General features: G+C 42.3%; 1 protein-coding gene across 2 annotated transcripts in view; it reads left to right on the plus strand.

Moving 5' to 3' along the window:
* Nucleotides 1-12,411, plus strand: part of LOC133345388 (glutaminase liver isoform, mitochondrial-like) — a 67,423-nt gene that overhangs the window by 23,593 nt on the left and 31,419 nt on the right. For both annotated transcript variants that reach the window (XR_009755436.1, XM_061556093.1), the window contains exons 7-9: nt 288-346; nt 10,909-10,941; nt 12,159-12,217. Coding sequence is in view for 1 of the 2 variants with exons in the window: in XM_061556093.1 (XP_061412077.1) it covers nt 288-346; nt 10,909-10,941; nt 12,159-12,217 (151 nt within the window). In the remaining variant the exon portion in view is untranslated. The remainder of the gene's footprint in view (nt 1-287; nt 347-10,908; nt 10,942-12,158; nt 12,218-12,411) is intronic.

Genomic DNA, 12,411 nt, shown 5'->3' on the forward strand with positions numbered 1-12,411 from the left:
CTCCCATGCGTGGGTACTGCAATAAAACATGACCTTCAGCAATGACCTTCATTGATATGCAGGCAGCGGTACACGATGGCATTCATTGCTATGATTGTCACCTTTTCAAATTTTTTTTTTATTGAACACATGAACCATTAATTGTCGGACTAAAACAGATTAGATTATTGACGAAAGATAAATGTCCATGTTTTTCATAAAATCAATACAAAAATACCATTTGAAATGCACAATTCCCAAAGTTCTCAATGCAAACTGTGGCTGATGTTTGTCTCTCACTCTGGCAGACAAACCCCACAACCCCATGGTGAATGCTGGCGCCATCGTCATCACGTCCCTCATCAAGGTGAGTTCTTGAGTGTACTTGCTTTCCAGCAGCCTGACCCGATCGCTCGTTGCTCGGCAACAGTGCCGCGCCGAACCCGCCGTTGCTCAGCAACCGTTCCCAGGGGGCACACAGTGCTGCTTGGCTTGCTCGGGGATCCTTCGATCTGGCGGTGGTGAGAGGGTGCCTGGGGATGTGCATGCTGTTGCCGCAAACCGTGACGTGGGCTGATTTTTAATTCACTTGCAAATGTTTGCAGGAGTGGTGTTGGCTGGATTTGTGCTTGTGCGTTCGTTGGTCACGAGTGGTAGTTTAGCGTTAAGAACCCAGTAACCTGGGTTCGATTCCTGCTCACGGCCAATACTAGTGACGATTATTCGTGCCGGTCCTCGGCCTCCGGTAGGCCGACGCATCCTCAAATTAGTACCTGGTGCAAATGTGTAAACATCGGCACTGCACTTGTGTCCTGTGCCGGCCTTCATAGGTGCTCGCTAACAGCACTTTGTTGATTTCTGTGCGTGGCCCGTGGCTCATGTGAGAGCGTGTGTCTGTGCCACGAGAGCGCCTGCGCGTGTTGTCTATTGCTGTGCCTGCTTGGTTCACGAGGCAGATGAAATCGCTTGTTACACCGAGAATCGTCTGTAAGTATTGACTGTGCAGTGACTGTGCAGTGACTGGGTCAAATGGAATGTGATTTAATGAGCTTGCTGATCACATGTTCACGCGTGTGTGTCAGGGAGACTTTAGCTGTGATGGTTGGGTTACCCAGAATACTGTGCCCCCATTGGGTAGGGAGGCATAGAGCACAATAAAATGGACATCTTTGACGTTGACCCAGAGAATCGGTTCTTCTGTCTTAAGATGCTGAGACAGCTGCTGCCCGATGTCCATAGCCATTGAGGATACATGCATCCACTTGCATCTGTTGTGTTGAATGGGCTTTTTTCAGAGGTCGTGGTAACATTATTAGACATCAGCAACACAGCAAAAATGAAATGTTTGCAGATGTAGAAACAAATTTACATAATATTAGCAGGAAGTACCCGGCGTTGCCCGGGTCTTAAAAATATTTCAAAATAACTCTTAAATATGTAACAGCAGTGCATACTGACTGTGGTGGTACCTGCTATGATTACAGCAGTGCATCCTATGGTGGTACAGTAATCCCTCGCCACTTCGCGGTTCAAGTTTCGCGGCCTCAGTGCATCGCGGATTTTTCAAAAATATTCATCGAAAAATAAAAAAATACCGCCATATCGGCAGCCGTATTGCGGAAAGCAGCGTTATTTCATCGTGATGCGCGAGAGAAACGGTTTCCCAGGATGCCAGACAAAGAGAGAAACTCTCTCAGAGGCTTTGTACATACTGTACCCACGGGCACTCAGACAAGACACGTGATTGGTTCCCGGCGCGAGATCGACGAATGAGAGCACGAGTGGATGTACAGTATCCCGTGAGCTGATTGGCTGCGCATCATAATTCGTATCGTATGAGAGAGAGAGAGTGAACGTATAATATTAAGGTTTTATAATTAAATAGATTTAAGTAAAATATATGTGAGTGAGTGAATGTATAATATTAAGGTTTTATAATGAAATAGATTTAAGTAAAATATATATAAAGTATAAATATACATATTTTAAACATTCTGGTACCCACACACACATATACGGAAATTCCTAGGGGGCCAATCCTACTTCGCGGATTTTCACCTATCGCGATGGGTTCCGGTCCCCATTAACCGCGATAAACGAGGGATCACTGTATCTGCTTTCACTGCAGCAATGCATATTGTGTTGGTAGCTGCTATGATTACAGCAGTGCATACCGACTGTGGTGGTACCTGCTATGATTACAGCAGTGCATACCGACTGTGGTGGTACCTACTATCACTACAGTAGTGCATGCTGACTCTATAGCAGTATTTATCGACTCTATTGCACAAAGTACTCACCTGACAGAGTGGGCGTGGTGAGGCCTAGTCCCGTGCAGAGCCTTCGGCCTCGCCTAGATTGTCCAGCCTGCCGAGGTGGCACCTTGGCAGGCTGGGGCTGGGCTGCTACTCCTGCCCCCCCCCCCCCCCCCCAGGCACGATGTCCCCGGCAGCTCTGCAGTAAAAGCTACAGCCTATAGTGGTAGCATCTAGCGACTGTATAGTAGTAATAACTGCACACATCGTGGTGGGGGGGACAAGAGACGGTGAAGAATTTACCTGAGTGTTTAGTTTATTTTTATTGCATTTCTAATTCTCACTCCCACCGAAGGCGTGTGCATGGCCAGTTTTTAAGGCATTTTATTATCATATTCCACTGTTAAAATGTTATCAATTGTATCTTTATTTTTAATGGTATTTGCTACCTACAATTTGGTGATAATATATAACATTTATTCATAACCAAAGCAAAAATTTTAATTTGAAAATAATATGCCTTTTAAACTTCGAGTATATGTCAATGTCATGTGGGAAATAGTAGTTTTCTCACATCGCAGTCAAAAGCTTATATCAACAGTGGCTGTGGGAAGCGTTTTGCCTGCCTGCACTCAGCCGTGATGTGCAGTCAGGCATTTTAACAGCAGCATCGACGCAGCCTGGGCAACAGTGCAGGCAGCCTGGGCAACAGCGCAGACGAGACGCAATGAACACGGCAGCACAATATTAATCAGAAGGAAGTCAGGTGGAATTGCTGACATTACGGCTATTGTAATGTATTGAAAGTTTCCCTTGACTGATTAAATTTATTTGCCATTGCTCGCTCTGTGTGTTGCGCTGCAGTGCAGAATCCAATAGGCATGCACGGTGGTTAAGATCAACAATGGTGGTATTTAACATGCATTTAACAGATCAGTTAGCGGACCTTGTACACCATCGATCTCACTTACCATCCTTCCGCTGCACAGCGTAGAGCTGTGCAACACATTTTTTAAAAATAATTTAGTTCGTAGGTGTCGCTGTCGGCAAAAACGACAGCTCGATATTTCACAGGCACAGCACTTGTCTGCCCTTGGAACAACTGTCCTCTGCGCTGAATTTATTCGCTATCATAAACATTTTTTAGCCAGATTTAAAATGTTTTTTTAGGGGTCTGTCCATCATGACCTTGCCTTGTATGTGGCAAGAATGTATCACACCTCCTTTGTCACTAGGCTGTGCTGCTGCTGCTTTGGCTGCAATAGTCAAGTTTGTGTTTGTAATCTGAGCAGGGTTTACCGTGGCTTTGTAGCTCTCAAAAACACTTCCAGGTCATGGATAGTTTATAGGTCATATGAATGACACCCCTTCCTTTTAAAAGTATTTTACTCGGCCTATTACCACACCAGAGTCCATATATGTAGTGCCACTTTGTAGGAAGTCGGCAGCACTGCCATGGATTAAATGCCAAATTCCTTAAGGATTTCCACGGAGAATCACCTTGGGATATGGGAGGGAAAGCTATTTGTAACTAATTTTAGGGCACATTTTATGGCATTTTTGAAAATGAGAATGACTTGTATGTTAGAGTAGGTTGCAATGAGGCTTTATTTTTTATTTACTGTATGTGCGAGCTGTGAATATAGATGGACAAATGATTACTCTGGAATGTGATTGCTAGAGTTGTTCACAAAACCGTCTACATGAATGATACAAACATTTGTAAAAATAAATGGCTTTTACAGTGCGAGCAATTAAGCAAAAATGCCTTGCCTATAACACTGTAAAGAAATAACGGACTAATATTTAAGCGTTCCTTATGAAGACCAATTAATATGTGCCTATCTGATGTGCGGATCAGTTTTAATGTTTATGCATTGATCTGTGTTAGTGAATTGACTACAGAAGGGTTTTCATTAAGGGCATGTTTGTGTACGAGCTTTGAAAAAAAGAGGGATGCACAATTCTGGTTAGGGTATCAGGGCCAGCTACGTGTGGGTTTTCATGATATATGTGACCAGAGCCAGTGTGTAAGCTATCAACTTCCCTCCAAAATTGAGTTAACAATATTAAGGCACGCTCTATAATTGGCATGCATCACTCTATCACTGTATGCTCAGTGTAACTGGTTTTATCTTCCAATGTGGTGTCCCCAGTTAATGAGTATCAGAAGTGATTCAGAAGCATTTGCAACACATTAATGGAGTTGGCCAAACACCCCAATGCAGAACATTCAGTGAGGCTTTCCTGGATAAATAAAGAATATTAATATTAATGGTTTTTACTCATTATTCAGGCGCTGTACTCGCTGTTAGGGAGTGGTTGCTTGGGGCTATTGCTTGTGTTGGTTGGTGCTAAATGAGGCCTTTGTATATTCAGTCTAGAAGGGCATCTATGCTTATTCACAAATTGACATTGATGTAAATTATAGGTACAGTTTTATGTTCTGATACATTATTTTGAGTCAAGAAAAATATACACGTCATTCAAAAAAGCAAACAATTATTCATGCAATGGCAACTATAACATTGCATTATGTCTCTATACATATGTATGCACACGTCTGTATGTATGCAGAGGCCCTTTATATTTGAATGGGCGTTGGTCTACTAGACACTGGCTTATATGGGCAAATGTACTTGTAATATATTCTCTTGATGACTTGGAAAACAGAACAACAAATATTAATCTACTTAATGTCAGGAAAAATGAAAATTGTTCTTCCGCTGGCTTGATCTCAGCCATGCTTTTTCCCAAGTGAGCCTGATTGACATCGCCTAACAGTGTTTGGGGTCGGCAATTTACTCTATTGCTTACAACTCACGACTGACTCACTTATTAACTGCTAAACTATATATTTTTTACCAGGTAAGGCCACTGAGGTATATAGCTATATTTCAATAGTTACCTGGCCACAAATGATAGCTTAACGAAGTGGCTTATCATGTGGAAATGTATAGCATTTTCCTAAATGCAGAGGGAGAGGCCGGAGAACCTGGAGAAAATCCATGTGACCACAGGAAGAACTTGCACACTCTTTAATATACAGACGTCAGGGGCAGGATCGAACCCACGATCTCCTGTATACCAGGCGAGGTAGTTAACATCTCGCCACCATGGTGTGCCCCCTTATTTATTAATGATGCTAAATTCAGTATCCATTCACCACCTGCAGAATACGCGAGTGGGTTATTATGATCCCAGTGATTAAAAGCTACTTGGCTATGCCACCTCTCCCCATCTTACTGTCCTGTTGGCTTCCACTCGGGGTGAATGGCCCATGACGGTCTCGCTTGACGCACCTTCTTGCCGTGTTCATGCCAGGCAGTATTCGCCCGTGCTGGTTTGTGTCGCTGGATTTATCAGGGAGTCCTCGTTGGGGCTCGCGATTAGTGTGCCGGGTAATCCTGCACGCGTGCCAGACTGGGTATTGAGCCCCAATCTTTGCATAAGAGGGTTATGTGCTGTAAGCTGAACTAGATGGCATGGGTGCGCTATTTTCAGAGTGACCTTTATAATGAGCACAGTAGGCTAGATGCAACAAGTCCATGCATCACATTTCTATATATAAACAAGCTTTCTCATAATTCAATCATGCTTTCAGTGATGCAGCTGGTATTTTCCCAATTACCCAAATGTGTTTTGTTGAATATAATGAAGACACTAGAGTATATTCAAAATGTTGTTCATACGTAAATAAGCCGTCGGTTTTCTGGCTTGCGATTCTGCCATATAAAGTTTGGCCTTGCCCAAACATCTCATTTACACTGCTTGATTAACAAAAATATATAATATTGTAATTGGATCCATTCCATTTTTAATAGAAGTTTTATTCAGCTGGTTCTTGAGGAAAATATGCATGCAATTTGGTTGCTGTTGCAGCATTTTTTTTACCATGTCAGACAGTGAATAGCGTGCGGTAAAGCTCGAAACGAGTTAGAAGCCCTTGATGTGTGTCTGCTCTTTAACTGCCTGCCGCGTGGCATGTTGTGCATTCCTCGGCACCTCTCTTCGCACCGAATAACATTTCCACGTAAACGAATTTGCACATGCAACAGCACCAGGCATTCCATGCATTTTATTTTAACAGTGCACAGAACTGTACAGTACAGTATAGCAATTAGTCATTGCACTGTTCGGACAAATAAACAGAAAAAAAGGATTGATCACGGCTGACTGGCAGTGCAGGAAAACGCGGCGCAGGGCACACACTCAGATGGCAGACCTGCTGATTTATTCATGGGCAAACGTCTGCGGGCTCCACAAGGCTGTCTGAAAAAGTCTCCACGTGACCCATACAAGAGCTCTCATGTGGTCATGGTCAAACAGCGTTCATATGAGGGTTTCCGTGGTATGATATTTCACGATAAATTTCACGATGATTATGACGATCACATTTAGAAAGAACATTGTATACGTGCTAATTAAGCTATGTGGTGTAGGAGACAGCTTCTCGACACCAGCAAGTTGTAATTGGTGCAATTGATGTGCATTTGTGCCGTGATACTTGTGTCCTGTATGGAATTCAGTAAACCCGTGCTCCTGGGTGCCTTGGTTTTCCACGTGCTCCACTCGTTTTCTGTCTAACGTGCTCTCATGTTTATCTTGCAATTCGTTTACAAATAAACAAAATAAATTATACAGGCCTGTCAGAAAATGTGTTCAAACTTCCAAATGCAGTGAGCTTCTTCTATTACTGCTTCATGGTGCTGGTACATGACTTGGATTACACCGTACAGTTGACCTGTTTTGCTGTTATTAAATTGCAATTATTATATTATCAGTATTTAGTGAATTATCATTAAGATAGTATGTGCTAATTACAATTTTCTGAGTGTTAATTACGTGTGAATAATGCAAATAAATATATATTTGTTTTTATTTATTTGCAGCATGCCACATACACCCCCCCCCCCCCACCATAACCAGAGAAGCCACATACTGAATTCGTTTGACTTTGGCAGGTTTCACTCCATTCACTGTTGATCATGTGCAAGTGGGCCTCCCTGTGCTGCTGGCCAGCCCAAGTGTGTGCGTATGTCCGTGTACACAGCTGGTACTTGCAGCCCAGCGTCAGTGCTGTGGAGTTTGGTGAATTGTATGTGTAGCACTGGGATCTTATTAATTCGCTGTTTGTCCCCGAGGGGCTTTTAGTTATTTCAGGGAGCCTGTCTAAAACAAAAAATATTGCTGTGGGGGTGCATATTGAATGCGCAATAAAACGGGTGACTGCGTTTCATGGCGAGATGTTTAAAAGTCCATGTTTATTGACCTTGTTAGAGCTGTCAGTCTGGAAGAACCTGTTTTTTTTAGATAATATCGCTCCCTCTGCTTCTCAAATTATTATTGAGCAGTGCTTGAATTGTTCCTGTTTATCATTATAATATTTATTCGGGGCAGTGCTGTTGCATTTCTTTTTTTACGTTAACTAAAACGAATTGCGCGATGAATGTGAATGAGCAGGGCTCTTACTGTTACGATGTGTTAGCGCTGCAGTGTGGTGACAGATATGTTGGTGTATCTGTGTGTGCATAATAATTCTTCATGCTGTCAATGAGTACAGTTGTTTCTTGGGGAAAATTCTCCAGGAATCCCAACTTTTGTGCCGAATTCAAATCAGGTTTGCAACGAGCAGAGCACATGCCAAGTCGAATATTTCAATGCAATTGTAACCGTAAATTGACTGCAGAAAAAACTGCATTACTGTGCATGCTCTGAATGTCTTGCACGAACAGCATTAAACACAGCTCCCACCGATGCATTATGCATTGCGGCTTTGTATGCCATGGTAGGTATCATTTCTATCTTCAATATTTTATAAAACTACAGTGCAATGCACAATTTAAATTTTGCTAAATGCACACACCAATTGGCATGCCAATTCTTCAGGTCATCTATATATATAAAAAAGGGAAATTTGTGAATGTGTGTCTGTTCATAATGTTTAGCATACTTCCTGACATGCAACAAACTTGAAATTTGGCAGACTGTACACAATGCAAAAAGTATTAAAATAGACTTGGTAGCCAGATGGCATGAGAGATTCGTTCATGAGGCTATCCACATATACAAACACAGAGACAATTTCAACCAAGAAGATGGATTCTGGCTTAGCAATCATTGGAAGGATTTGATAATCCATTTCGGGTCTTAATTGATTGTGTTCACACTTATGGTAATTTTCAGACCGCATTCCATTATCTTCTTCTCCCCCCTCTTCTTTTCTGAACATAGATGGACTCGTCCATCTGACCAACTGTCAAATCGCTGTCCGTGGTGCTGACGTTAAGAAAAAAACGCCACTTTTTTCAAAATTTTCTTGCTGTGGATTTCACACCTGATGATGATTGCTTGTGTTGCAGTCGAAACGTCGTGAGAATTTTATTGTTTTATATATTTTTTATGTTATTATTTCCCTTCTACGTGACTTTACCCAAAGAACCAAGAATATGAATCCCTGCAGTCACGAAAGCTTTAAATCAAAATTTCATTTAATAAGTTAAGAAAATTGTATTTATGTGCTACATTTCCTAATGAAATGAAAATCACACAATAAAACGTGAATTTACATCTTTAATATTACAGCTTCCGTCCTAGGACGGGCTAACAAGCTAGTTTGTCTATAATTGGGTAATTTATGATCACTTCAAAGACATGGTTGCCGCGTTGGTGCAAGGGCCAAGTGTAGCTTATGTGTGGAGCTGGTTTGACCTTGAAGTGGGATGCACGTAGCCGTGGGTCTTGTGCTGACGCACGTCTGCCCCAATTTGTACAAATGGGCAGCACTGAAAATATCGAGCCCAAAGTAATCCATTGATTGCATGATGAAAACTCAGCTCCCTGACATTTTCAGGATTATGAGTGCATGGAAATGCCTTCTGGTAGTTTTATTTGCATAATAGGACCTAAATTTAGCAGTGTAGCCGAAAGGTGTTTTTTGTGTTTTGATATATACCATGAATCACATTTGCATGTCAAATGTCTTAAAATGTTACATGTCATTAAAGTAGGTTATAAACAATCATGGACATGGCACCTGAACAACTTTGTTCCACATAGCCACCAGAGAAATTGGCTGTCAAATTTCCTTATTGTGTACATTTCCAGTTTCAAAGTTCTAACGTGCCATTATTTAGGTATTACAGCGCAGTATTACCTAAGCACTGTATGGGTTCATAAAACGCAACAATGTACATGATGACTGCATAGTGCTCTCAGATGAGGCAGTGGCACACCATGATATCTCATTGCATAGTCGCAGCACCTCTTGCAGTGCAGTGGCTTCTAGAACCATGCTGGACTGTCTAAAGTCTATCCCTGAGTGGAAAATTCACCCGACTTTCTAAGCACTTGACGTCGTGCACCCACATGTACCTCGTACGCACCTCCGATTAGCACGGTTGGTTACAAACTGTTCGAAAGAAGTTAAACGTACATACATACTGATGAAACATTCCAGGTGTTCACAGTCTTAGTCATTGCTATATCAGTTAGGTTTCTATTCCTTCAAATACTATTATGTACATGATATATTATGTACACATGTGTATAAGTGAATCTAAATTTAATGGTGTTTAAAGCCCAAACACTGAGGTTATTGATCTTTAGGACTCGTTTTGTTTTTATTCTGTTAAGAAGTTACGTCAACCTGGAAAGGACAGTTTTCAAAGAGGCTGGTCTTCTCAAGCTAGGCATGGATCTCACATGAGCTGAGACGTCATCTCGGTGGCTCTACCCAATAATGATATCACCATTAAATACGTGATACTAACAAACATCAGTTTGGAACGCGATACCATAGATTATTTATGGCGTTCTTGGTTCTTTCGGTAAAGTCACGTAGATAGAAAACAAAAATCTAAATTAAAAGCAAAAAACCCACGATGTTTCGATCACAACATGAGCGGTCTTCATCAGATGGAGAGAAGAGGGGGCAAGCCTCCAAATGTAGCTGCTTGTAAGAGCTCCAGAGTGAGTGGGCGGGTCAAGGGGCTGCTCAAGAGACGGGGAGAGAGAGGGGGTGGAGCAGAGATGGTGGAAGGAGAGAGGGGTAGAGATGGGAGAAGGGAGGAATTGCACCTCGGTACACCCATCAGAAAATGGGGGGGGGGGGGGAAGGAATGGGGCAGAGCCAGGGGGAGAGAGAGGGGGTGGAGCAGAGATAGGGGGGGGGGGGTAGAGATGGGAGGGGCGTGGGACTTGCACCTCGCTAAGCCCATCCACACTGCTAACGGTAGAGGTTGACAAGGAAACACAAATTCAAGTCATGACCCAAAGTGGTTGATGACATCTTTCTAATGATTGCGGAGTTTAAAACCGTCGTCTCGGTTGAAATTGTGTTTGTGTCTGTATATATGGATGGCTTCGTGAACTAATTTTTGTTGATAGCCCGTCGGCTTGCAAAGTACCATCGTCTTAGAGAAATCAATTTCACGTGAGCCAGCCACAATAAAGTAATGATCAGCGATGGCAGAAGCATTGGTCCTGCTGTGTTTCAGATCTGTGTTGTGTTCACGAACACGGTCAGAGACATATCGTTTAGTTTCCCCAACAAAAGGCCATTTTAGTTCATAAAGTACAGTATCATTTAAAATGATACTGTACTTTATTAACTAAAATGGCCTTTTATCTTTTTGGAAACATAACATCATAGGCATTTTATTTCTGTTCACAGCAAGGAGCACACACCTCTGAGAAGTTTGACCATGTGAGTAACTCACCTGCAGAATACATTCGTGTGTGCCCCACAAGCTTTGATCACGAGTGCCTTCCTGACCTAAATCTCCACATGGGGCTCCGCTGGATTTAGATTCAGCACCAGCCAATGGGCCTCATAATTTGCTCGCGTCAAATAACTTTTCTAATCACTGTCTACCGCAGCAAGGGCATTCCTCCAACCCCTGCGTCTCTTCAGGTGTCAAGTACAATTAGTCATTGACCTCGTGGTCTTTTTGTGGGTTTCAAGGCAAATTTAGCCCCATGATGACGTGCTGCAAAATCGATATCAATTACACATCCTGGTTGTAAACCTTGTGTGTTTGTTCATACTTTCAAGAGTTGAATTTTGGAGATTTACCTGTGTTATTCTGAATTGTTGATTCTTGAATAATTTCCAGGGTTGAATGGCGCTGCATAGATATAAAGGAAATCAGTCGTGGTGTAATCCATCCCAATAATTTGAATGAGGATTATATTTATATATCGAGTTCCAAGGATCAGACTTAATTGGTTTGTACACCAGAGAACACCATGGCTAATTTTACATGGTCGCTCATCAGTGCTCAAATGCAATAATGAGCACTTTGCATTGCCCATCGAAAGTCTTCTTTAATTACCAACTATTCTCAGCCCTGAGGCTGCTCTGCTTATTTTTGGTTTTAACACTGCCACTGTGTATGATCTGCATGGATACATTTACAAGGCGGTCTTTATTGTTCATGACAATAATGAGCGTGAGAACTATCTTGCAGAGATAATGCTGTTGTGCATATAAATATGGTAGCATTATTAGTAATGCAACTAACTTAAATACGTTGTTTAGTGTGGTGCTGTTGAAGATTGCATAACTTAATTTAAAAGTTTTCGAGTTCAAATCCTAATTGGGAATTATTCATTGAGCACATCATCCATCTGGGGTTAATAATATTGAGTTGAGTTGAGCGCTTCCCCAGGGCTTAAGTATGGAGGCACTTGACCTTTGACTTGAAATAATCTGAGAAGTTGACTGAGAAAAAAAAAGCAATGGCAAGCAGCGATGATGAGATCCATTGCCCTGGTAGAAGCACATTTCACACTGGCAGTGAAAAGTTTCATGTAATTTTACTAAAGCAGCTGCATGTCATACACTTGCTCCTGTCCTGTGCATCACGGTCTACCTTGCTGTTGCTGTGCTATCAATATTGTGCCGAACGCTTCCCAACGCAGGTCATGGAGTACCTCAACAAGATGGGTGGGCACGAGTACGTGGGCTTCAGCAATGCCACGTGAGTTCACCTCCCTGCAACCTGTGGCATACTCTCACTCCCCTTTCAATCCACAGTGCGCTCATGTTAGGTCAGCCTTGTGCATTTATCATAGTGATTTGCTGCATTCGCTCAGTATGCAGCTACTCTGCAGGATGGCAACTATGGTCATTTACAAAAAAATTCTGGTTAACTCAGCTCATCATCCCTCCTTG

Source organism: Lethenteron reissneri, chromosome 21 (assembly GCF_015708825.2).
Source record: "Lethenteron reissneri isolate LAM-NWPU_2019-01 chromosome 21, ASM1570882v1, whole genome shotgun sequence".
NCBI classification, from domain to species: Eukaryota; Metazoa; Chordata; class Hyperoartia; order Petromyzontiformes; family Petromyzontidae; genus Lethenteron; species Lethenteron reissneri.